Genomic DNA, 27,405 nt, shown 5'->3' with positions numbered 1-27,405 from the left:
CAAACACTGATTGAAGTATATGAAGAAAGCCCAGTTCCACACAGATACATAATTGAAAAAGAACAGAGTATTTTAATACTCTTTTCAAATAACTGAATATTCCTTTTTAATCCTACACCAAAAATTGACCCCTTTGAGAACCACTGCTACAATTACAGTCACGAATTTCACAATGCTGAGCCAAAGCCATGCAAAAGAACGTATTTTGTGAGATACCATCTCACTCGACATTACACACACTAATCCAAAAAAACAAAAAATAACAAATGTTGGTGAGGTTGTGGGGAGACTAGAACTCTTATACACGAAAGTAAAATGGTACAACTACTTTGGAAAATGGTATTGCACTTCCTCAAAAAGCTAGAAATACAAATACAAGCATATCTCATTTTTTTGCCCTTTGCAGGTATTGTATTTTTTACATATTGAAGGTCTGTGGCAACCCTGTATCGAGCAAGTATATTGGTGCCATTTTTCCAACTGCATGTGCTCATTTTGTGTCTGTGTCACACATTTTGCTAATTCTTGCAATATTTCAGTATTTTTCATTATTATATCTGTTGTGGTGCTCTCTGATTAGTGATCTCTGATGCTACTATTGTAATTGTTTTGGGGTGCCATGAACTGCGCCCATATAAGACAGCAAACTTATATGTTCTGACTGTTCCACCAACAGGCCGTCCCCTGTCTCTCAATTCCCTGAGACATGACAATATTGAAATTAGACCAATTAATAACCCTACAATGGCTTCTACATGTTGAAGTGAAATGAAAAGTCACATGTCTCTCACTTTAAATCAAAAGCTGGAAATGATTATTAAGCTTAGTGAGGAAGGCACGTCAAAAGCTGAGAGAGGCTGAAAGCTAGGTTTCTTGCACCAGTTAGCCAAGTTATGAATGAAAAGGAAAAGTTCTTGAAGAAAATTAAAAGTGCTTACTCCAGTGAACACATGAATGATAAGAAAGCTCAAGAGTCTTATTGCTGATATGGAGAAAGTTTTAGTAGTCTGGATAGAGAAGCCAGAAAGAGATCAAATCAGCCACATCTCCATGAGTTGCAGGAAGCTGCAGAAGGAAAGTCTGAAGCGCTATCCCCGTAACAAAAGTGCAAGGTGAAGCAGCAAGCAGTGTTGTAGAAGGTGCAGGAAGTTATTCAGAAAATGTAGCTAAAGTAATTATTGAAGGTGGCTACACTAAACAACACATTTTCAGTGAAGACAAAAAGCATTATACTGGAAGAAAATGCCATCTAGGACTTTTCATAGCTAGAGAGAAGTCAATGCCTAGCTTCAAAGCTTCAAAGGGCAGGCTGTCTTGTTAGGGGCTAATGCAGCAGGTGACTTTAAGTTGAAGCCAAAGCTCATTTACCATTCTGAAAATCCTAGGGCCCTTAAGAATTATGCTAAATCTACTCTGCCCATGCTCTATAAATGGAACAAAGACCAGACGACAGCATACCTGTTTACAACATAGCTTCCTGAATATTTTAAGCCCAACATTGAGACCTACTCCTCTGAAAAAAAGATTCCTTTCAAAAGATTACTGCTCATTGACAATGCAGCTGCTCGCCCAAGAGCTCTGAAGGAGATATACAAGATTAATGTTGTTTTCATGCCTGCTAACACAACATCCATTCTGCAGCCCGTGGAACATGGAGTAATTTCGATTTTCAAGTTTTAGTATTTAAAAAATGTATTTTGTAAGGCTATAGCTGCCATAGACGGTGATTCTCTCTGATGGATCTGGGCAAAGTAAATTGAAAACCTTCTAGAAAGGATTTCCAGAATGGCAATGTTCTAGACACCATTAAGAACATTTGTGATTCATGGGAGGAGGTCAAAATACCAACATTAACACAAGTTTGGAAGAAGGTGATTCTAATCCTTATGGATAACTTTGAGGGGTTCAAGGCTTCCGTGGAGGAAATTAACTGCAGAGGTGGTAGAAATCACAAGAGTACCAGACTCAGAAGTGGAGCTTGAAGATGTGACCGAGTTGCTGCAATCTCATGATAAAACTTTAACGGATGAGGGGCTGCTGCTTATGGATGAGCAAAGAATGTGTTTTTTTGAGCTGGAATCTACTCGTGGCGAACATGCTGTGAACACTGTTGAAATGACAACAAAGAATTTAGAATGTTACATAAACTTGGTTGATAAAGCAGCGCCAGGGTTTGTGAGGACTGACTCCAATTTTGAAAGAAGTTCTACTGTGGGTAAAATGCCACCAAACAGCACTGCATGCCAAAGAGAAATCTTTCATGAAAGGAAGAGTCGATCGATGCAGCAATCTTCAGTGTGGTCTTATTTTAAGAAATCGCCAGTCGACCCAACTTTCAGCAACCATCACCCTGATCAATCAACAACCATCAACAGCAAGGCAAGACCCTCCACCAGCAAAAAGATTACAACTTGCTGAAGGCTCAGGTGATGGTTAGCATTTTTTAGCAATAAGGTATTTTTAAATTAGGGTATGTAATTTTTTTTTTAGACATAATGCTATTGCACACTTAATAGACTACAGTATAGTATAAACATAACTTTCATATACACTGAGAAATCAAAAAATTCATGTGACTTGCTTTACTGCATTATTCACTTTATTGTAGTGATATGGAACCGAACTTGCAGTATCTCTGAGGTACGCCTGTATCATATGATCAGCAATCCCACTCCTAGGTATATACCCTAAAGAAACAACAGCTGTGACAAAAATAGACATATGCACACCCATGCTTACTACAGCATTATTCACAGTAGCTAAAAAATGGAAACAACCTAAGTACCCATTAACAGATGAATGGATCAACAAAATGTGGAACATACACACAATGGAATACCACGCAATGATAAAGAATAACAAATCCGCATAACATTTCACAACATGGATTAATTCAGAGAACATTTTGTCAAGTGAAATAAGTCAATCACAAGAGGATAAAAATTGTACGAGACTACTACTATAAAGTAACAGCCAAAGGTTTACAGAGAGGAAAGCAAGAAAAAATACTCTTGTTGGTTAATAGGGATGGAGGGGGAGGGAAGTAAAATTACCAATTAGACAGAAGACACGACTGACGCAATATTGGTGAAGGGAAAGGCAATACATAACATAGGGCAAGTCCATACAACATGACCAAGGCAAGAGAGGACACTGAGAGGAATGTAAGAACAAATGGCAACTGCAGTAACTACGATGACTGTCCAATTCAAAATGGCCAACACCAGTCCACTTCAGCTTACTAATGCCTAGGATATCGATGTTCCATTTCATTTTTGACGATTTCTAATTTTCCTAGATTCATACTTCCTACATTCCATGTTCCCACTATTAATGGATGTTTGCAGCTGTTTCTTCTCATTTTGAGTTATGCCACATCGCAAATGAAGGTCCCGAAAGCTTTACTCCACTCACATCACTAAGGTCAACTCCACTTTGAGGAGACAACTCTTCCCCAGTTGTATTTTGAGTGCCTTCCAACCTGGGGGGCTCATCTTCTTGGACTATATCAAACAATGTCCCACTGCTATTAATAAGGTTTTCACTGGCAAATTCTTTTCAGAAGTAGACTGCTGGGTCCTTCTTCCTAGTCTGTCTTTGTCTGGAAGCTCAGCTGAAACCTGTCCTCCATGGGTGACCCTGCTGGTATCTGAATACCAGTGGCATAGTTTCCAGCATCACAGCAACATGCAAAACCCCACAGTATGACAAACTGACAGACAAGTACGGGAATGGAAAAGGAATGGTGCTGCATTCATCGTCAAAAAGAACATTTCAAGATCTATCCTGAAGTACAACGCTGTCAGTGATAGGATAATATCCACATACCTAGGAGGAACACCAGTTAATACGACTATTATTCAAATTTACACACCAAGCGCTAAGGTCAAAGATGAAGAAATTGAAGAGTTTTATCAGCTTCTGCAGTCTGAAATTCATCGAACATGCAATCAGGGTGCATTGATAACTACTGGCGATAGGAATGCAAAAGCTGGAAACGAAGAAGGATCACTATTTGGAAAACATGGCCTTGGTGACAGAAACAATTTCAGAGATCAAATGACAGAATTTTGCAAGACCAACGATTTCTTCATTGCAAATACCTTTTTTCACCAACATAAATGGCAACTATACACATGGACCTCACCAGATGGAACACATAGGAATCAAATCAACTACATCTGTGGAAAGAGATGATGGAAAAGCTCAATATCATCGGTCAGAACAAGGCCAGGGGCCGACTGTGGAAGAGACCATCAATTGCTCATATGCAAGTTCAAGCTGAAACTGAAGAAAATCAGAGCAAGTCCACGAGAGCTAAAACACGACCTGGAGTATATCCCACCTGAATTTAGAGATCATCTCAGAATATTTGATGCGTTGAACACTAACGACCGAAGACCAGACGAGTTGTGGAATGACATCAATGAATCATACATGAAGAAAGCAAGAGATCACTGAAAAGACAGGAAAGAAAAGACCAAGATGGATGTCAAGAGACTCAAGCTTGCTCACGAACGTCGAGTAGCTAAAGCAAAAGGAAGAAATGATAAAGAAAAGCAAATAGAAGATGTCAAAGGGTGGCTCGTGAAGACAAAGTAAAGTATTACAACAACACGTGCAAAGAGCAGGAGATAGAAAACGAAAAGGGAAGAACACACTTGGCATTTCTCAAGCTAAAAGTACTGAAGGAAAAATTCAAACCTTTCTATGGGGAAAATATTAAATAACAGAAAAAGCATCAAAAGAAGATGGAAGGAATACACCAAAAAGAATTAGTCAATGTTCAACCATTTCAAGAGGTGGCATATGATCAGGAACTGATGGTACTGAAGGAAGAAGTCCAAGCTGCTCTGAAGGCACTGGCGAAAAACAAGGCTCCAAGAATTGACGGAATATCAACTGAGATGTTTCAATAAATGGATGCAGTGCTGGAAGCACTCATTCGTCTATGCCAAGAAATAGGGAAGACGGCTTCCTGGCCAACTGACTGGAAGAGATCCATATTTATAACTATTCCTAAGAAAGGTGATCCAATCGAATGTCGAAATTATAGAACAATATCATTAGTATCACATGCAAGCAAAATTTTCCTGAAGATCATTCAAAAATGGCTGCGCAGTGTATCAACAAACTGCCAGAAATTCAGGCTGGTTTCAGAAGAGGACGTGGAACCAGCGATATCATTGCTAATGTCAGATGGATTCTGGCTGAAAGCAGAGAATACCAGAAGGATGTTTACCTGTGTTTTATTGACGATGCAAAGGCATTCGACTGTGTGGATCATAACAAATTATGGATAACATTGCAAAGAATGGGAATTCCAGAACACTTAATTGTGCTCATGAAGAGCCTGTACATAGATTAAGAAGCAGTTGTTCGGACAGAACAAGGGGATCCTGATTGGTTCAAAGTCAGGAGAAGTGTGAGTCAGGGTTGTATTCTTTCATCATACCTATTCAGTCTGTATGCTGAGCAAATAGTCTGAGAAGATGGACTATATGAAGAAGAATGGGGCATCAAGATCGGAGGAAGATTCACTAACAACCTGCATTATGCAGATGACACAACTTTGCTTGCTGAAAGTGAAGTGGACTTGAAGCACTTACTAATGAAAAGCAGAGACCACAGTCTTCAGTATGGATTGCACCTCAACATAAAAAAAACAAAAATCCTCACAACTGGACCAATAAGCAACATCATGATAAACGGAGACAAAATTGAAGTTGTCAAGGATTTCATTTTACTTGGATCCACAATCAACAGCCATGGAAGCAGCAGTCAAGAAATCAAAAGACGCCTTGCATTGGGTAAATCTGCGGCAAAGGACCTCTTTAAAGTGTTGAAGAGCAAAGATGTCACCTTGAAGACTAAGGTGTGCCTGACCCAAGCCATGGTATTTGCTCAACTGCATCACATGCATGTGAAAGCTGGACAATGAATAAGGAAGACCAAAGAAGAATTAATGCCTTTGAATTGTGGTGTTGGCAAAGAACATTGAATACACCATGGACTGCAAAAAAAAAAAAAAAAAAAAACAAAGAATGTTCCTTAGAAGCAAGGATGGCAAGACCGCATCTTACATACTTTGGATATGCTGTCAGGAGGGATCAGTTCCTGGAGAAGGACATTACGCTTGGTAAAGTACAGAGTCAGCAGAAAAGAGGTGGACTGACACAGTGGGTGCAACAATGGGCTCAAGCATAACAACGATTATGCGGATGGCACAGGACTGGGCGGTATTTCATTCTGCTGTGCAGAGTCGCTATCAGTTGGAATCGACTCAACAGTACCTAAAAGAAACAACAACACAGTAATGACGATAGCTTAGACAATCCTGCAGCAATAGTATTAACAAACGATAATTTATAAAACGACCAATAGGTAGGTATATATGCCAAGAGGTGTGGGAGGATGTAAGAGAACATATCCACTGGCAGACACACATTTGGCAGTAGATATTTCTTTTTTATTGTAGGTACAGTTCATATACAGTGCACAAGGGGTAAAGTCAGGGAAACTTCTTAGATATAACTGAATACCTCACAGGATAAAGTTCCCAGGCTAGAGGCAAAGGATCATAGATTCGGGGGATAGCTACGTCAAATGGCACAGAATAGTATATAAACACAATGTTCTGCATCCTACTTTGGTGAATAGTGTCTGGGGTCTTAAAAGCTCTCAAGTGGACATTTAAGATACAACTATTGGTCTCTTCCCATCTGGAGCGATGGAGACCAAGGCAGCAATCAGTCCAAAAGACTAATGGACTACATGAACCACAGCCTATAGGACCCCGAGACCAGAAGAATTAGATGGTGCCGAACTATCACTATCAACTGCTCTGACAGGGATCACAACAGAGGGTCCTGGATAGAGCAAGAATTACAGAACAAAAAAAAAAAAATTAACAAAAGACCAGGCTTGCTGGAGGAACTCCTGAAACCATGGCCCTAAGACACCCTTCTGACCCGGAAATGAAGCCATTCCCGGAGACCACCTCCTAGTCAAACAACAGAGGAGGACATAAGCTAAACAATAACACCCAAAAGGAGCATACTCCTCAGAACAATCAATTATGAGAAGACAGGAAGGGGTAGATAATCGGGACGTAAGAAAACAGGGAAACCAGGGCAGAAATGGAGAGAGTGCTGACACACTGTGGGGAATGAAACCAAGGCCATGAAACACTTTATGCACAAACTATTAAATGCGAAACCAATCTGCTCTGTAAACTTTCACCTAAAGCACACACGTACACAAAAAGAGAACATATTATGTATTTAGTCCATTTACACAATAACCACAAACAGAAAGAATACACGGTGTTACCTGAACAGTAGTCACTTTTGGGGAGGAGAGAGGGAGAATTTCTATAATGTTTTTCTCATAAATGGTATTTACATGGGCGTGTTCACCTTATGAAACTTCATCCCATGATTTGTGTACTTTATGTGTTTTATTTCAATAAACAAGTAGAACCCAGACCCAGTATAACTGTAAAAAACAGCTTGGGGGTAGTGTCTGACCTCCTCCAACCCCTCAAGGGGGAAGGAGAACCAAGATCAATTGTGCAAGGCTGACTCCCAGAGGTGGAAGCCAGATAAGACTCCTCTCTCCGCCATCTTTACTAATTCTGACACCAACTATCCCTCCCACTGCACTCTACCTCTCTACTATGTTGGATAACTCATTGCAATGGCCACACAGAACTCACAGACCACACTCAAAATTCTGGGGATTATTAGGGAAGTACCAGTTACAATTCAGGCTCAAGACCACTCAGGATACAGTTCTTCCATCAGGATAGCCTCTCCCTGGCTCTCAGTCTCTGGCTGAAGGCACTCAGTTTTCTCTCTCCATGGGCCGGAAAGCCTACCACACTGTTTCCTGCTGCCAGGTCTCTGCTGCTGGTCTCCCTTTCCTTGGTGGTAGTGGACTCCTCCCCTGTGCTCTGGAATTGGCTCTCTTTTACAGCAAAACTGACCAGTCCCCTGGTAGGCCACGATTACCCTATCACACAATCACCTGGGAGTGGGAGTTACAAGACCATGGCTAGAAAGGCCACACACAAAAGTAATTAATCCACCTCAGTAACACAAAGTAGTATTGATCTGTATGCTTTAGAGCCTTCCATAATGAAGTTCATTTAGTATTCAAAGCTGAAATTTGTAAATCCTGTCACTCCCAATTTAGTGGAAAAGGTATGCTGCTGACTGCTTTTGTGATTATAGAATCTCCTTTGAACAAGCTAGTAACATCCCTGGGCCTCAGCTTCCTCATCAGGAAAATGATGAGGAACTACAGCTAAGATCCCTTCAGGTTCTAACATTCTATCATTCTATCTCTGCGTTAGTAAGTATCTACTAGGAAGTGGAGTCCCTAGGTGTTGAAAAAGGTTAGCACAAGGCTAACTAAATGGCTAGTGGTTCAAGTCCACCCAGAGGTGGCCTGATGATCTACTTCAGAAAAATCAGCTACTGAAAACCACACTGAACGCAACTCTACACTGACACACAAGGAGTCACCATGAATTGGAGTTGACTTGATAGCAACTGGTTTAGTAGGAGGTGGTTAAGGCTATAAAACAGAAAAAATCAGTTGCCATACTTTTAAGAAGTTTAAAAGCTAAATTCATGGTAAAATTAATATTCCATGCCAGACTCTTAGGTCTCCAAATATTTATTTCTCTTATAGCTTCATAAGTATGTCATATATAGAACGTGCACAATGAAACACCTGAGTTACCCAGAAAGGCTGGAAATAAGGTGTTGTAGATAGCCAGCTTATCCTTAAAGAATAAGGTTTAGTCAAACCTGAAAACGTTACTTCCAGAATTTCATTAATGCAACATGCTCTATATAAGGCACTAAAAAGAGTGCCAAACTTGGCCATTAAACCCTAACAACAAATTGAGGTACAACAAATTGACCAACAAACCGAAACTGAAGAACATCTACAAAATAACTAGTCTATAATCTGCCAAGAGTCCCTGGGTGTTGCATACAGTTAATGCTAACTGAAAGGTTGGAGGTTCAGGTCTACCCAGAGGTGTCTTGGAAAAAGGCCTGGTGATCTACTTCTCAAAAATCAACCACTGAAAACCCTACAGAGGGCAGTTCTACTCTGACACACATGGGTTGCCATGAGTTGGAACTGTTTTGAAGGCAACTGGTTTGGTATTGGTTTTGTTTTATGTTGTGGTTAGTTGCCACTGAGTCCATGCTTGATTCACAGCAACCCCATGTGTGCAAAGCAGAACTGCACTCCATAGGGTTTTCAAGGCTGTGACCTTCCAGAAGCAGATCGACAGGACTTACTTCCGAGACACCTCTGATTTGGGTGGATGTGACCTGCCAAACTTTCAGTTAGTCGTCCAGTGCTTAACCATTTGCACCACCCAGGGACTCATAATATCATAGTTACCCATTTAAACATTCCAGCAACTATTAATAAAATAATCCCTTTCTCATTTTCCCTGCAAAGCTCCAGAAAACTCCCATTCCCTCCAACTCAATGAGAGAGGAAGACTGTTTTCCAATTTATTCTACTCTTACTTTTGTGACATTTCACACTTCAAATTTTTCGGCTCTCTCTCTAATCTCTCCTTCAGTCTTGTTTGCTAGCTTATGCATATTCTCCCGAAATTGTGTTAAGTGTGCTGTCATACTTTCCCAAAGGGATCTCCTTCTCAACCACTACCAACTCAAATGACATGCAAACAGATATCTCCAGTTCTGGTCTCTCCAAATCTACAATAAATTGCTCAATGGGCATTTATTACCATATGAATAGACTACTATAACCTCGCTTTGTCTCAAACCAACTTTTATCTCCAGATCAGAATCTCCTGAATTTCCCAATTTTTCTCCCTAAGATCCAAATTCAAAATCTGTCTCTTTTGATCCCTTTTCCATTGTTTTCCTTAATTAAGGCATATGTCAGTTTTTTCCTTTACAACATGTTTATATCTTTTCTTCCCCTTCCTTCTGCTACCTCCTGAGTTGAGGTTCTTTTCAACACACAGCTAGATAACTGAAATACTTTCCTAATTTACCTTGTTACCATCAGTATCTATCTTCCAATATACTCTGCCAACTGCTACCAAATTAATTTTACTAAACTATGACTCTTTTTTTTTTTATGACTCTACTTATCCAGCAACCAACTGGGAGAGGGGAGGGTTAAAAACCACAAATATCCTTGTCATGGATTGAATTGTGTCCCCCTAAAATATGTGTCAACTTGGCTAGGCCATGATTCCCAGTATTGGGTGGCTGTCCTCCATTTTGTGATTTTCCTGTGTGTTATAAATCATAATCTCTACCTGTGGTTAAAGAGGATTAGGGCGGGATGTAACACCTTTAGCTCAGGTCAGATCCCTGATCCAATGTAAAGGGAGCTTCCTGGGGTGTGTCCTATACCACCTTTCATCTTACAAGAAATAAAAGGAAAGAAAGGCAAGCAGAGTTGGGGTACCTCATACGACCAAGAAAGCAGTGCCAGGAGCAGAGCGTGTCATTTGGACCTGGGGTTCCTCTGTGGAGAAGCTCCTAGTCCAGGGGAAGATTGATGACAAGGACCTTCCTTCAAAGCCAACAGAGAAAGCCTTCCCCAGAGCGGACACCCTGAATTTGGACTTTTGGGCTACTTCATTGTGAGGAAATAAATTTCTCTTTGTTAAAGCCATCCACCTATGGTATGTCCTTACAGCACCACTGGATAACTAAGACAATCCTTGCTCATCGGGGCTTTCAAAATGAAATCAAAACACCTCTAAATGACAGTCAAGGCCCTCATAGTCTAAAATCAACTTATATTTTCAGCTTTATCTCTTGTACCCTAAGCAAACACTCCATGTAGCCCACTATGTGTTCCTAAAAAATCTTGGCATCGTTAATGTCTCATTTCCTCAACCGGAATATCCTCCTCCATGTAAGTCTCCCAGAACACCACCAATGGATAAACTCTCCCTTTCCTGAACCTATTATAACACTTAACTGCATATACCACTCATTCTATCTCTATGACCTACTAACCTGTACTGTAATTCTAAATGTGTACCTGTCCTATCTCCTAGACTACCTAGACTGAAAATTCCTTGAAAGCAAAATCATGCCTAATTTAATTTGAACAGCTACTGGGTATCTTCCCCAGTGCCAAGAGTAAACTTTGTGGATTAAAAACGAACCACCTTGTGGTGTCTGAGGTCTCAAACGCTAGCAAGCAACCATCTAAGATGCATCAATGAGTCTCAAACCACCTGGATCAAAGGAGAATGAAGAACACCAAGGTCACAAGGTAATCATGGGCCCAAGAGACAGAAAGGGCTACATGAACCAGAGACTACATCATCCTGAGACCGGAAGAACTAGATGGTGCCCAGCCACAACCAATGACTGCCCTGACAGGGAGCACAACAGAGAATCCCTGAGGGAGCAGGAGAACAGTAGGATGCAGATTCCAAATTCTCATAAAAAGACCAGACTTAAAGTTCTGACTAAGACTAGAAGAATCCTGGTGGTCATGGTCCCCAAACCTTCTGTTGGCCCAGGACAGGAACCATTCCTTAAGTCAACTCATCAGACATGGATTGGGCTGGACAATGGGTTGGAGAGAGATGCTGATGAGGAGCTACTCGCATCAGGTGGACACTTGAGACTATGTTGGCATCTCCTGTCTGGAGGGGAGATGGAAGAGTAGAGGGGGTTAGAAACTGGCAAAACAGTCAAGAAAGGAGAGACTGGAAGGAGGGAGTGGGCTGACTCATTAGGGGGCGGGTAAGTGGGAGTATGTAGTAAGGAGTATATAAGTCTATATGTGAGAGACTAACTTGATTTGTCAACTTTCACTTAAAGCACAATAAAAATTTTAAAAAAAACACCTTATTTTAGCTACCTAATTCAAGTCTTAGCTTTTCCTTGTGCTCCTATAAACAGTATGTTGTATACTTTGTGGAGCTTATAAATATCATTCATTATATAGGTTTACAAGTTCAGCAATGTAAAATTTTTTTCTTAAACTCTGCGATAGCTATCATTTGAGTTCATTATGGGCTAAGCATACTAAGCGCTTTACACGTAGTATCTCATTTAACCCTCACATCAAGTCTAGTAGTAGGCACTATTGCCTCCATTTTATAGACAAGAAAACTACAGCTTGGAGATCTTTCCCTTTTGTTGTTATCTGACCTTTCCACTCCAAAACCAAACCAAAACTCGTTGCCGTCGAGTCGATTGATTCCGACTCACAGCTACCCTACAGGCCAGCGTGGAACTGCCCCATAGGGTTTTCAAGCGGCGGCTGGTGGATTCGAACTGCTGACCCCTTTGGTTAGCGGCCAAGCTCTTAACTACTGCACCACCAGGGCCCTTTACTGAATTAGTCATTTGTTTTGTTTATTAAAGACGATGTGTCAGGCACTGGACTGGTACTGGGGATACAGAACCAAAGACAATCTATGTGCCCTCAAGACCCCACCGGGAAGACAGGGGTGAAGTCAGCAAAGTAAGCGTAAAACAAACGTAGCAGGAGCTTACGCAGCCTGCGGACACCGGTAAACGCCAATCAACAAACTTTCTTCATTCCTCCCTCCCCAACCTTTTTCTCAAACCCCCTTTCCCTTCCCGACGCCACTCATTGTATATCCCAAGTCTTCGTGGTCTTCATAAAGCAGCACAGAGAAGAAAAAAATATATATTTTGTACGTCCTCCTCAAATCAAACCAAACCCGTTCCAGTCGAGTCGATTCCGACTCATAGGGACCTTACCCGGCCTTTTCCGAAGACCCTGGGGGCCCCTTCCATTTCCCCTTCTCCTTTTCCTTGTCTTTTTTGGTTCCGGCTGCAGTGGTCGAGTCGTCCTCGAACACGCTGAAGAGCTCATCCCCGAACGCGTCCGCCATCTTTTGGAGCCGTGAGCACTCCTACCCACGATGCCCCGCGACCGCACCAGCAGTGACGACCAGTGAAGGCTCAACAGTGGCCTGTGTGAGTCAAAAGTATTCGAGTCACACGGCCGCCGGGAATTTTCCCCCGATTACCTTCCCTTTTCAGAACCTTCCTGCCACTAGTAGACAGGCAGCTCGGAGGTTTAAACAGTAAAGGCGGTGCGCGGCACAGGGCGCCTGGCACGCCGCACGCCACAGGCACCTGGGGGCGGAGGGGGGCGGAGCTTTGGTGGCTCGGACCAATTGTAAGGCAGCGGCCGCCCAGGCCTGAGAAGCCCGGATGGAAGTTTCCGGGTGGCAGTGCGGGCGCTGAGAAATGTGAAGGGCTGTCGGCCTGTGGCCTGGGCGGGGAAGGATCTTCTGCCACAGTTGCAGTATGGGAGGCAAGAACAAGAAACACAAGGCGCCAGGGGCCGCAGCGGTGCGGGCTGCAGTGTCTGCTTCCAGAGCGAAATCTGCTGAGGCCGGAGCTGCCGTGGAGGCTCAAAATAAGCCTATGGCCAGGCCGCCCCCCGCCGCCGTTGCCAGCACCAGGGAGTCCCGAGTCAAACAAGGTACGAGCGGTCCCCAAGTCCCTTGCTTTCTGTCCCGAGACCCTACTGGTTGTTTCGAGGGAGGAACCTTCTGTCATAGGCGGACCCTCCATCCTGAAATTTTTATCTCCCGCACCTGGGACCGTTAGCTCCCAGGACCATGAAGAGGCCTCGTTTTTAAATCACTGTAAGCTGTTTGGGCCTCCAGAGTTCCGACGGTTAGCCCGTAACCTCCACTTTTTCTCATTAGCTCTTGTTTCAGCAGGGATCAGTCCTGAGTCGTCATCTCAACTAGCTAGGGTAAAAGCATGTGGAGTTCTTAGCCCTGTTTTCTGCCTGCCCCGCATGTCGTTTTTAGCAATGATGTTGTGTTTCCATGTGTTACGGAAAAATCAATACTTACAAGAATTGCAGTTATCTGAAATCTTTTGCACCGCCGTGTATTTTTGCTTACTGTGCAAATTGGTTTGATAACGCAAATTGGAGATTGCCTATTCCTGCTGCAAATCAGCAGGCTACTATTACAGCTGATTTCGAAAGATAAACGATTATACACTGTTTTGTTCTGCTCAGCTTGCTTGCTTGTAGTTCTTCCTGGAATATTCATTCAACAAATGTTTACTAAGCATCCAGTCTGTATCTGACACTGTGATAGGATTTGACACATCACCTCTCAAGTAGCTTGTGGAGAGACAGGCGTTTATAAACCTATTGCTATATAATTGATAAGTGCCACAAAGAAAAACCTAGGAAGGAAGTTGAAGAGGGTAATCTAGTTTTCCTCTACTGGGAAGAAGGAGGGGTCATGGATAATACCTGAAAAAGTGATAGTTAATCTGAGATCAGGACGATAAATAGGAGTTACTCTGTAAAGAATGGCAGAAGTAGTATTCCAAAAGCAAAGATGAGAAGGCAAGGAGCAGGAAAACTGGATGAATGGGGCAGACAGGGTGGAAATGGTGAGAGTGCTGACACATTGTGGGGATTGTAACCATTGTCATGGAACAATTTGTGTATGAATTGTTGAATGGGAATCTAATTTACTGTGTAAAGTCACCTAAATCACAATATAATATTTAAAAAGAATAGCATTCCAAACAGAGGTAACAAGCTCCATGTGCAAAGATACTGAGTCAAGAAAGACTCTCCAGGGACACTAAAGAAACTTACAGAATGTAGACATTGTCTATGGAGGAAAGGAGATGAGACTTAAGAAGTAGGCAGGTACCAAACCTTAGCTTAAAACAAACACCACCAAGTCCACTGCCCTCTAGTGGATTCCCACTAATGGCAAGCCCATATGTTCCAGAGTAGAACTGCTCCTTTGGGTTTTCATGGCCGTAATCTTTATGGAACCAGATTGCCAGGCCTTTATTCCACGGTGGTGCTGGGTGGGTTTGAATGCCAACCCTGAGGTTAGTTAGTAAACCAGAAACCAAACCATGGCCATCAGAGTTGATTTCAACTCATACTGACCATATAGGACAGGGTATAACTGCCCTATAGCGTTTCCAAGGCTGTAAATTTTTACAGAAGCAGATTGCCACATCTTTCTCTTCAGAGTGGCTGGTGGGTTCAAACCACCAATCTTTTGGTTAGCAGCTGAGCACTTAACCACTGCGCCACCAGGGCTCCTTTCAGGTTGGTAACCAAACCAAACCGGTTGCTGTCAAGTTGATTGCAACTCATAGCGACCCTATAGGACAGAGTAGAACTGCCCCATAGAGTTTCCAGGTAGCGCCTGGTGGATTCAGACTACTGACCTTTTGATTAGCAGCCACACTTAACCACTGCACCACCAGGGTTTCCTTTCAGGTTGGTAACCAAACCCATTGCCATCAAGTCAATTCCAACTCATAGTGACCCTGTAGGAAAGGGTAGAACTGCCCCACAGAGTTTCCAAGGAGTGCCTGGTGGATTTGAACTACTGACCTTTTTGTTAGGAGCCATAGCACTTAACTACTATGCCACCAGGGTTTCCTTCAGGTTAGTAGAGGAGCTCAAATATAGGGACCAAACCTTCTCTTAGAAGATGGATAACAATTTTGCCCTGTATCTTATTGTAGTGTTTTAACTGTAGCATTATCATGCCTGTAATTATAAATACACAGAATTTCTCCTTGACTTCTGTTGCATTTTTACCCTGCAAATCAGCCTTTTTGTGCCTCTCCCTTTGTCTTCCCAACATTCCTCTGAATTCTTTGAACTCTGATAATCATTTGTTGTATTGCTTGTCGTCTCTTTCCCCCAGCCCCAAAACTGTGGCTCTTACTCAAAGTATCTGTCCTTGACAGTATGGTTCCCCCTATACAGCTCTTCCCCGAGCTTTGGTGGTGCAATGGTTAAGAGCTTGGCTGCTAACCAAAGTTAGTACTGCTAACCCAGCAGCACTGTAGAAGAAAGTCTGGCAATCTGTGCTTCTGTAAAGATTACAGCCAAGAAAACCCTACGGTTTGCTTCACGGGAGAAAGATGTGGCAGCTCACTTCCGTAAAGATTTACAGACTTGGAAACCCTATGGGACAGTTCTACTCTGTCCTATAGACTCGCTGAATCAGAATCGGTTCTGTGGCACCGGGGTTTTATACAGCTCTTCTAGGAGAGCTCACCCGTTTCCATTACTTCCACTGTCTTCTGTAGATGACTCCTCAATCAGCCTGTCTGATGTTGGTACTACTGCAGACCTCTCTCTTCCAAGCTCAATTCAGCCATTTCTGTATTTACCTGGACCTTTTGACTCTATTTTTTGCAAGCATCCCTGATGGCGCAATGGTAAGGACTTGGCTGCTAACCAAAAGCTTGGCAGCTCAAACCCACCAGTGACTCTGGGGGGGAAAAAGACCTGGCAATCTATTCCCATAAATGTTACAGCCTAGGAAACCCTATGGGGAAGTAATGCTCTGCCCTATAAGGTCTCTATGAGTCAGAATCGACTCGATGGTACACCATAACAACAGCATTAAACTAAGGGGGTATCGGTGGTTCAGTGGTAGAATTCTTGCCTTCCACACGGGAGACCCGGCTTCAATCGCCAGCTAATGTACAACCACAATCTGTCTGTCGGTGGAGGCTTATGTGTTGCTATGATGCTGAGCCGTTTTCAGCGGAGCTTCCAGATTAAGACAGAGTAGGATGAAAGGCCTGGTGATCTGCTTCTGAAAAATCAGCGTTTGAAAACTCTATGGAATACAGTTCTACTCTGACACACATGGGGTCACCGTAAGTTGGAATCAACTTGATGGCAACACAACTCTGGTAAGATATCATTGATTCATTTCCTTAGGGTATTTATTAAAATGGAAATGCACCCACTTTTAGAGACCCGAATTGACTGAGTGAATGTGGCAGCAGGGCTTGTATAGATTCCCCTGCTTATTTTCTGGGGACTCAGCTCTTGTTTGCCCTTTGAAAGTTCGCATAGTATAAACTGACCTCAAAGAAGTGATATGGTACGAAGTTTTAGGTGGAATGGTTGAGGCAAAAATGGGAGCTTTTACATCAATCTTTTCAATTCACTAAATTAAAAAAGAACTGTTTTTAAAGGAAGTTGCAGCCTCACCCCTGTCAATAAAACATCAACTTCGAACTGTTTCTTAGTATAGCCTTGGTAATGAGCTTATCTGCTCACCATCTGTACTTTTAAATCAGGGATAAAACCTGGGGCTCCTGTAAAACTGCATTAGTGTGCTAAATTTGTGAGTGAGATTCCCACAAACAGTTAAGGACTAACTGCTGACCTATACTCTTCTATGTTACTATTGACATGAATTTATGGGCGAGTTTCCTAGGACTGAGGTAAAGTCTGAGACCAGAAGATATAGGAACTAACCATGCTACACTAGGATTGTTATCTTTTAACACATTCCAGTAGCCTTGGGTACCTCCTATGTAACTATTGCACAGTAGTAATTCAGAGAATCACAAATGTCTGTAGTTTAGACTGCCCAAATGTAATAGTGCTTACTTTCTAATAATTATTCTCAAGAACTTTTTCTTTTAAAATATCTAATTATATAAGCTGGTATCTTAACCTAATGTAAGCTAATAGTGGCTAAAGTCCTTAACTTTTAAAATCATAATAAGTAACACAAATTTAATGTTTAGGTGCCTCTGTTAAAAAAGAAAAAAACTTATTTTAAGGTTTATGAAGGCAGAATTACTAGGTTTATAAGATTCTAGGATTATTTTTATACAACCCACTGCCGTGGAGTCGGTTCTAACTCATAGCAACCCTCTAGGACAGAGTAGAACTGCCCGACAGGGCTTCCAAGGCTGTAAATCTTTACTGAAGCAGACTGCCACGTCTTTCTCCTGTGGAGTGGCTGGTGGATTAAAACCACTGACCTTTCAGTTAGTAGCCAAGCACATAACCACTGCACCACCAAGGCTTCTCTTATACAACAGCAGTTCTCCAAGTGTGGTCTGAAAGTTCCAAAGATTACGGAAACCTTTTGGCAGGATCTCCAAAAGGTCAAAACTATTTTCATAATAATACGAAGATATTATTTACCTTCTTTCATGCTCATTTTCTTAGGCGCTTACAATGGAGTTTCCTAGAGGTTATATGACATGTAATATTACAACAGATTGAATGCAGAAGTCAGACATTAAATAAACTTGCAAAATTGGAAATTAATGTCTTCTCATGGAATTTTTTTGTTTTGGAAAATAGAGTTCTTTTTCATAAAAAGTATTATTTATATTTAATGACATGGTTGGAGTAAAACTTTCGGGACCTTCCTTTGCTGATGTCACATGACTCAAAATGAGAACAGCTGCAAACATCCATTAATAATTGGAACCTGGAATGTGCGAAGTATGAATCTAGGAAAACTGGAAATCATCAAAGATGAAATGGAATGCATAAACATCAATATCCTAGGCATTAGTCAGCTGAAATGAACTGGCTATTGGCCGTTTTGAATCAGATGATCATATAGTCTACTGTGCTGAGAATGACAACTTAAAGAGGAATGGTTTTGCATTCATCATCAAAAAGAACATTTCAAGATCTATCCTGAAGTACAACGCTATCAGTCATAGGATAATATCCATACGCCTACAAGGAAGACTAGTTAATATGACTATTATTAAAATTTATGCACCAACCACTAACGCTGCAGTCTGAAATTGAATCGAACATGCAGTCAGGATGCATTGATAATTACTGGTGATTGGAATGTAAAAGTTGGAAACAAAGAAGGATCGGTAGTTGGAAAACAAGGCCTTGGTGATAGAAACAATGCCGGAGATTGAATAATAGAATTTTGCAAGACCAACAACTTCATTGAAAATACCTTTTTTCACCAACATAAACTGTACACATAGACCTAACCAGATGGAACACACAGGAATCAAATCGACTACATCTGTGGAAAGAGACGATGGAAAAGCTCAATATCATCCGTCAGAACAAGGCCAAGGGCCAGCTGTGGAACAGACCATCAATTGCTCATATGCGAGTTCAAGCTGAAACTGAAGAAAATCAGAGCAAGTCCACGACAGCCAAAATATGACCTTGAGTATATCCCACCTGAATTTAGAGACCATCTCAAGATTAGATTTGATGCACTGGACACTAGTGACTGAAGACCAGATGAGTTTAGAATGACATCAAAGACATCATACATGAAGAAAGCAAGAGGTCACTGAAAAGACCAACATGGATGTCAGAGGAGACTCTGAAACTTGCTCACAAACGTCAAGCAGCTAAGGCAAAAGAAAGAAATGCTGAAGTAAAAGAACTGAACAGAGGATGTCAAAGGGTGGCTCGAGAAGACAAAGTAAAGTGTTATAATGACATGTGCAAAGAGCTGGAGATGGAAAACCAAAAGGGAAGAACACGCTCAGCATTTCTCAACCTGAAAGAACTGAGGAAAAAATTCAAACCTCAAGTTGCAACAGTGAAGGATTTTATGGGGAAAATATTAAACGACAAAGGAAGCATCAAAAGAAGATGGAAGAAATACACAGGGCCATTATACCAAAAAGAATTAGTTGATGTTCAACCATTTCAAGAGGTAGCATATGATACGGAACCTGTGGTACTAAAGCAAGAAGCCCAAGCTGCTCTGAAAGCACTGGCGAAAAACAAGTCTCCAGGAATTGATGGAACATCAATTGAGATGTTTCAACCAAGGGGTGCAGCACTGGAGGTGCTCACTTGTCTATGCCAAGAAATATGGAAGACAGCTTCCTGGCCAACTGACTGGAAGAGATCCATATTTATGCCTATTCCCAAGAAAGGTGATCCATCTGGATGTAGAAATTATAGAACAATATCATTAATATCACATGCAAGCAAAATTTCCCTGAAGATCATTCAAAAATGGCTGCAGCAATATGTTGACAGGGAACTGCCAGAAATTCAGGCCGGTTTCGGAAGAGGACGTGGAACCAGGGATATCATTGCTGATGTCAGATGGATCCTGGCTGAAAGCAGAGAATATCAGAAGGATGTTTACCTGTGTTTTATTGGCTGTGCAAAGGCATTCAACTGTGTGGATCATAACAAATTATGGGTAACATTGCAAAGAATGGGAATTCCAGAACACTTCATTATGCTTATGAGGAACCTTAACAGACCAAGAGGCAGTTGTTCGGACAGAACAAGGGGATTCTGATTAGTTTGAAGTCAGGAAAGGCATGCGTCAGGGTTGTATTCTTTCACCATACTTACTCAATCTGTATACTGAGCAAATAATCCAAGAAGCTGGACTATATGAAGAAGAACGGGGCATCAGGATTGGAGGAAGATTCATTAACAACCTTTGTTAAGCAGATGACACAACCTTCCTTGCTAAAAGTGAAGAGGACTTGAAGCACTTACTAATGAAAAGCAGAGACCACAGCCTTCAGTATGGATTGCACCTCAACATAAAAAAGACAAAAATCCTCACAACTGGACCAATAAGCAACATCATAATAAACGGAGACAAAATTGAAGTTGTCAAGGATTTCATTTTACTTGGATCCACAATCAACAGCCATGGAAGCAGCAGTCAAGAAATCAAAAGACGCATTGCATTGGGTAAATCTGCTGCAAAGGACCTCTTTAAAGTGTTGAAAAGCAAAGATGTCACCTTGAAGACTAAGGTGCACCTAAACCAAGCCATGGTATTTCCAATCGCATCATGTGCATGTGAAAGCTGAACAATGAGTAAGGAAGACCAAAGAAGAATTGATGCCTTTGAATTGTGGTGTTGGCGAAGAATATTGAATAATACCATGGACTCCCAAAAGAACAAACAAATCTGTCTTGGAAGAAGTGCAACCAGAATGCTCCTTAGAGGCAAGGATGGCGAGACTGTGTCTTACCTACTTCAGACATGTTGTCAGGAGGGATCGGTCCCTGGAGAAGGGCATCATGGTAAAGTACAGGGTCAGCGGAAAACGAGGTGCATTGACACAGTGGCTGGAACAATGAGCTCAAGCATAACAAGGATTCTAAGGATGGCGCAGGACGGGGCAGTATTTTGTTCTGTTTTACATAGGGTCTCTCTGAGTCAGAACCAACTCAATGGCACTTAACAACAGCAACAACATATTGACATTTAACTAGTTTATTATTAGTGAATTAACAAATATATTTTTAATTTTTCCCTTTCGGTTTACAATGTATTAAATACCAGTAACTATAACCCATTTATAAACAAAAACTACTTGAGTTCTTTAGCAATTTTTAAGAGAGTATAAAGGGGTCACGAGCCCAAAATTTGAGAATAATATTTATTCCTTACTGGTTACTTATTTTTAGGGGACTAATATCTAATGTGTTTCTATCAACTGAAACAGACTTGGCAGCCTTGGACAAGATAGGAGAAGATGACAGGAATTCCTACTTCCCTTTCTCCTTAGCATCAGGAATGAGTGCTTTCTCTTCAAAATTATGGATCTTATCTGTCAGGAATCTCAATATCCTTTGAGAGGTCTTACCTCAACTAGGTGCCATGAGGAAAAATATACGATTAAATTAATTCATACAAGAATATGAAGATGAAAATAGATTCAACCTTATAGGAAGCTACTTAACCTAAAGGAATGGTAACTGGTAAAAGGTTCTAGAAAATTTACAGGGGGTATTGCTAACTCCTAGATTGAGTTGTGTGGTGAAGTGGGTTGGAGGGGGGAAGACCTGAAAGGAAATGTGTAATATTTAGCAATCTTTACAGGAATATTAATCATTAAGTTGTGTTGACCATTTGTTGTCTATTATGTACAGGTCCAAAAATGTATAGTTTTAGTTCTGCAAATGATTCTGGTGGTCCTGCAAGTCTGGATAAATCTATTTTGAAAGTAAGTAACCAAGGTTTGGAGTCCTCTCAAGAAATGTTACCTTTTTTTAAAAAAGATCTATTCTTAAATATAAGAAACGTTGAAGTATTTTAAATTTTTGTAAATAGTTCTCTAGGAGCTGATCTGAACTAAGTAGAAGTGAATCATAACACATATGTTGAGAACCTGTAAGAATTTAGGGACAATCCGGATAAGGTCCAAACTTACAGACATGGTTTATACGTCCTTTCAGATCTGACCTGGCATACCTTTCTAGTCTCCTCTTTCATTATCCTTCTCCACTTAAAATTTTATTTCATAGAATATCTCATTGTTCCACCCAATCCTATATGATTTTATGACTCCAAGCTTTTGCTCACGTGCTGTCTGCCTGGAATGGCCTTAACTCTCCTTTTCCATTTGTCACCTCTGTGAAGTCCTAACTCACCAGGCTGATTTTCTTGGTTGTCCCATCAACACTTCATACCTCCTTTTTAATCATTGCCGTGCTAAATTATAACTTATCTTTTTATATATGTTTCCTGTGCTAGACTGAACTCTAGAAGTATATTTTGTGCTTCACTCATCGTAGGCATTCAGTTAAAAGTAATTGTAGGTAGATGCTTGTGTAGTCTTAGATTTATAAATTATGGTAAAAACAGAAGACAGAATGGTAACAGGAGAAAAACCAACAATTACTTCAGAGCAAAGATGAAAGAATAAGGGGGCAGGCAACAGGGTACTGAGAACAACAACCAGGGTGCAATTGAAGAGAATGTTGACACATTGTGAAAAAAGTAGCTAATGTTACTGAATGATTTGTATAGAGATTGTCAGATGGGAACCTAATTTACTGTGTAAATTTTCACCAAATACACAATAAAATATTATTTTAAAAAAGCTAATAGGAGAAAATAAGAATGGAACTCTGGAAGCCAAAAGAATTTGTGTAACCTAATTATTACTATTTATACATAGTTTTTACTTGTACAAAGACGTTTTAATATGGTATCCATTCTTTTAGGCTGTGTGCTTGGGCTCGTTTACATTAAGGAGTATTTTGGCTTCCATTCACAAGGGTTCTTATTCAGTGTATTTAGGATAGTGTGTCTTTGTGATAGCAACCCAGGAGTGGTACAAGGACAATTATTTTGAGACATCTGCTTGGAGAGGCTTTGTAAAAGATTTTTTTCTAGCTACTGTATTTGATTTTCAGCCAAAATCTTGAGGTTGGTTAGCAGAGATATAGAAGACTGGAATTTGCTTCTAATTATTGAATATTATTGAGTAATTTAGCTTCTAATTGAGGTTTTTTTTTTTTTTTTTTTGGCCTCAACAGGTGGTAATTAATAACAAACTAGAGAAAAGAATTATTGGAGTCATCAATGAGCACAAAAAGCAAAATAATGACAAGGGAGTGATTTCTGGAAGACTTACTGCCAAAAAATTACAGGTATCTTGCAAACTTTTTGTTTCTTATTTTTAGCAGAGCATTTTTAAGACAGAAAATTACTTTTTCAAGCTCCGTTGAGATTTCGTGTAGACTGTGTTTCCATCTGCAAGAATAGGGAAGGAATTGCACCAGATACAAGTGAACACATAAAAATGGTTATTCTCCCAAAATTATATTATTGAGCATCTACTATATTAGACCTGTGCTAGTCACTTTGTTTACATTTTCTCTGATATAACAGTCATATAAGGTACAGTGAAACCTGCAAAAGCCAGAACCTGTGTAAGGCACAAACCTAGCAGAGAACGAAAACTCAAATATTTTCCACTAATAGAGGGCAATAGAAAAGTGGTAAGACTGCACCCTGTCAAAGGCAGAAAAATTGCAAGACCTAGAAAAACAAGGCAGTGTTTTCAAATTCCGACTGTCACAGGTTTCACTATATTTGCCCCATTTTCTAAATGAAGGAATCGAGGCTTGGAAAGGCTATATAAATTATAGGTTATTCATTAGTAAATAGAGTAAGCAGAGTCTGGATTTAAATCCCACTCTACCTGACTCTAATGCTCGTGCTTTAGAAAGAACATTTAATTGGTTTTTTTTTTTTTTAACGTATAAAACAGCATTACTTACTATAAAAAAAGAAAAAAAGTATTCTAAGTGGTCAGCAGTAGGAAAATGTTTAATTAAACTGCAGTATTGTCTACCCAATGGAATATCATGTAACTATTAAAAATGGTGATGAAGCATGTCGAATAACGTGAGAAGATGCTTATAATGTTAACTGAAATTTGTTTTTAAAAAATCATAGAAAAATGACCGAACGTAAACATACTACACTGCACACAGTGTCTTTGGATAGTGTAAATGTCCTTTTAGTCCTTTTTATTTGTCTGTAGTGACCAAATTTTCAGCACAGGGAGCACATTTAATTCTAACTGAAAGAAGAAAGATATTTTCAAAATTATAATTTGTCTCAAAGTTTTTGGTTTAAAACGAATTGGGGTTACTACCCGTGAATACTGTGCACCTTTAAAAAAAATCACCTAGAAGGGAAGGACAATACTCAATACATGGAAGGTCAGCTCAACTGGACTGGACCAAAAGCAAAGAAGTTTCTGGGATAAACTGAATGCTTCAAAGGTCAGTGGAGCAAGGGCGGGGGTTTGGGGACCATGGTTTAAGGGGACTTCTAAGTCAATTGGCAAAATAATTCTATTATGAAAACATTCTGCATCCCACTTTGAAATGTGGCATCTGGGGTCTTAAATGCTAACAAGCGGCCATCTAAGATGCATCAATTGGTCTCAACCCACCTGGATCAAAGGAGAATGAATAACACCAAGGTCACACGATAACTATGAGCCCAAGAGACAGAAAGGGCCACATGAACCAGAGACTTACATCATCCTGAGACCAGAAGAACTAGGTGGTACCCGGCCACAACCGATGACTGCCCTGACAGGGAGCACAACAGAGAACCCCTGAGGGAGCAGGAGATCAGTGAGATGCAGACCCCAAATTCTTACAAAAAGACCATACTTAATGGTCTGACTGAGACTAGAGGAATCCCGGCAGTCATGGTCCCCAAACCTTCTGTTGGCCCAGGACAGGAACCATTCCCGAAGACAACTCATCAGACACGGAAGGGACTGGACAGTGGGTAGGAGAGAGATGCTGATGAAGAGTGAGCTATTTGTATCAGGTGGACACTCGAGACTGTGTTGGCATCTCCTGTCTGGAGGGGGGGTGGGAGGGTAGAGAGGGTTGGAAGCTGGCAAAATTGTCACGAAAGGAGAGACTGGAAGGGCTGACTCATTAGAGAGAAAGTGGGAGTATGGAGTAAGGTGTATATAAACTTATACGTGACTGACTTGATTTGTAAACGTTCACTTGAAGCTCAATAAAAGTTAAAACAAAAAACCTAACCAAAAAAAAAAAATATTGCACAAACAAATGGTAATTTTCATGTATTGAATTGTGTTCCCCCCAAATATGTGTGAACTTGGTTAGGCCATGATTTCCAGTATTGTGTGGTTGTCCTCTATTTTGTGACTGTAATTTTATGTTAAAGAGGATTAGGGTAGAATTGTAATACTTTTTTACCCAGGTTGCATTCCTGATCCAATGTAAAGGGAGTTTCCCTGGCATGTGGCCTGCACCACCTTTTATCTTACAAGAGAAAAAAAAGAAAGGGAAGTGAGCAGAGAGGGGAAACTTATACCACCAAGAACGCAGTGCCAGGATCCTTTGGACGTAGGGTCCCTCTACAAAGAAGTCTCTAGTCCGGGGGAAGATTGATGAGAAGGCTGACGGAGAGAGAAAGCCTTCCCCTGGAACCGACACCCTGAATTTGGGCTTTTAGCCTACTTTACTGTGAGGAAATAAACTTCCTTTTATTAAAGAAAAAAAAAAAAATCACCTATATGAGAGTAAATGGTCAATAATTGCTCCGAAGCAAATACGAAAGGGTAAAAGGGTAAGGCGACAGGGAAACCAGATGACTGGAAATGAAACATCCAGAATGGAATTAATGAGAATGTTGACACATTGTGGAAAATATAACCAATGTCACTGAACAATTTGTGTTGTAATTGTTAAATGGAAACCTAATTTGCTGTGCAGACTTTCACCAAAAACACAATAAAATATTATTTAAATAAATAGATAAAAATGTAATGAATGGGGGATAAAACCAGTAGTGAGAGAAAATTGACAAATATTGACTTTTCTACATTTCCCTTTTATAGGATTTATACATGGCTTTACAGGCATTTTCATTTAAGACAAAGGACATTGAAGATGCTATGACTAACACTCTCTTACATGGAGGTGATCTTCATTCTGCCTTGGATTGGCTCTGTTTAAACCTTTCGGATGGTAAGCAACACTGTCATAAATTTCAGCTTCTAAAACCTTTTGAAATGGTTTCAGTATTTGTGTCAAGCTTTTGATTTTAATATTTCACTAATAGAGGTAGGCTATCTATCACCTGATGAGTATGTCCACTTCTAGCTTGATAATAAAACCAGGTTAATCACAGGATTTCTATTATTAGAAGATGAGGGGTAGAAGAAAATTAGGTGCTATACTTCTAAGCCAAAGCTTTATCAGATCTTCAGGATATAAATGTTCAAGAAAGGGGCTCAACCTTTACATGAACAGATATATGCACACCCATGGTCATTGCAGCACTGTTTACAATAGCAAAAAGATGGAAGCAACCAAGGTGCCTATCAATGGATGAGTGGATAAATAAATTGTGGTATATTCACACAATGGAATACTACACTTCGATAAAGAACAGTGATGAATCTGTGAAACATTCATAACATGGAGTAATCTGGAAGGCATTATGCTGAGTGAAATTAGTCAGTTGCAAAAGGACAAATATTATATAAGACTACTATTATAAGAACTCGAGAAATAGTTTAAACAGAGAAGAAAATATTCTTTGATGGTTACGAGAGGGGGGAGGGAGAGGAGTATTCACTAATTAGATAGTAGATAAGATCTACTTTAGGTGAAGGGAAAGACAATACACGATACAGGAGAGGTCAGCACAACTGAACTAAACGAAAAGCAGAGAAGTTTCCTAAATAAACTGAATGCTTCGAAGGCCCAAGTAGCAGGGACAGGAGTTTGGGGAACATGGTTTCAGGGGACATCTAAGTCAATTGGCATAATAAAACCTATTAAGAAAACATTCTGCACCCCACTTTGGAGAGTGGTGCCTGGGGTCTTAAACACTAGCAGGTGGCCATCTATGATGCATCAAGTGGTGTCAACCCACCTGGAGCAAAGGAGAGTGAAGAACACCAAGGACACAAGGTAATTATGAGCCTAAGAGACAGAAAGGGCCACATAAACCAGAGACTACGTCATCCTGGGACCAGAAGAGCTAGATGGTGCCCAGCTACAACCAATGACTGCCCTGAAAGGGAACACAACAGAGAACCCCTGAGGGAGCAGGAGAGCAGTGGGATGTAGACCTCAAATTCTCATGAAAATACTTAATGGTTTGACTGAGACTAGAAGGACCCCGGTGGTCATGGTCCCCAGACATTCTGTTAGCCCAAGGTAGGAACCATTCCTGAAGCCAACTCTTCAGATAGGGATTAGACTGGACAATGGGATAGAAAAAGATGCTGGTGAAGAATGAGCTTCTTGGATCAAGTAGACACTTGAGACTATGTT

General features: G+C 40.8%; 2 protein-coding genes across 3 annotated transcripts in view; one reads left to right on the top strand and one right to left on the bottom strand.

Annotated features, from left to right (window-relative positions):
- MTREX (Mtr4 exosome RNA helicase) overlaps positions 1-13,170 on the bottom strand; it is a 122,801-nt gene extending 109,631 nt beyond the window's left edge. For both annotated transcript variants that reach the window (XM_049863768.1, XM_049863773.1), the window contains exon 1: positions 12,771-13,170. In XM_049863768.1, coding sequence (XP_049719725.1) covers positions 12,771-12,904 — 134 coding nt within the window. In that variant the 5' untranslated portion in view covers positions 12,905-13,170. The remainder of the gene's footprint in view (positions 1-12,770) is intronic.
- A 32-nt stretch (positions 13,171-13,202) lies between these two features.
- The window catches only part of DHX29 (DExH-box helicase 29), a 56,609-nt gene continuing 42,406 nt past the window's right edge, over positions 13,203-27,405 (top strand). The window contains exons 1-4 of the mRNA XM_049863760.1: positions 13,203-13,503; positions 21,703-21,776; positions 23,095-23,208; positions 25,959-26,088. Coding sequence (XP_049719717.1) covers positions 13,326-13,503; positions 21,703-21,776; positions 23,095-23,208; positions 25,959-26,088 — 496 coding nt within the window. The 5' untranslated portion in view covers positions 13,203-13,325. The remainder of the gene's footprint in view (positions 13,504-21,702; positions 21,777-23,094; positions 23,209-25,958; positions 26,089-27,405) is intronic.

Source organism: Elephas maximus, chromosome 2 (assembly GCF_024166365.1).
Source record: "Elephas maximus indicus isolate mEleMax1 chromosome 2, mEleMax1 primary haplotype, whole genome shotgun sequence".
NCBI classification, from domain to species: domain Eukaryota; kingdom Metazoa; phylum Chordata; class Mammalia; order Proboscidea; family Elephantidae; genus Elephas; species Elephas maximus.
Note: the sequence above shows the minus strand (reverse complement) of the source record. Positions and strands in the feature narration are given on the sequence as shown.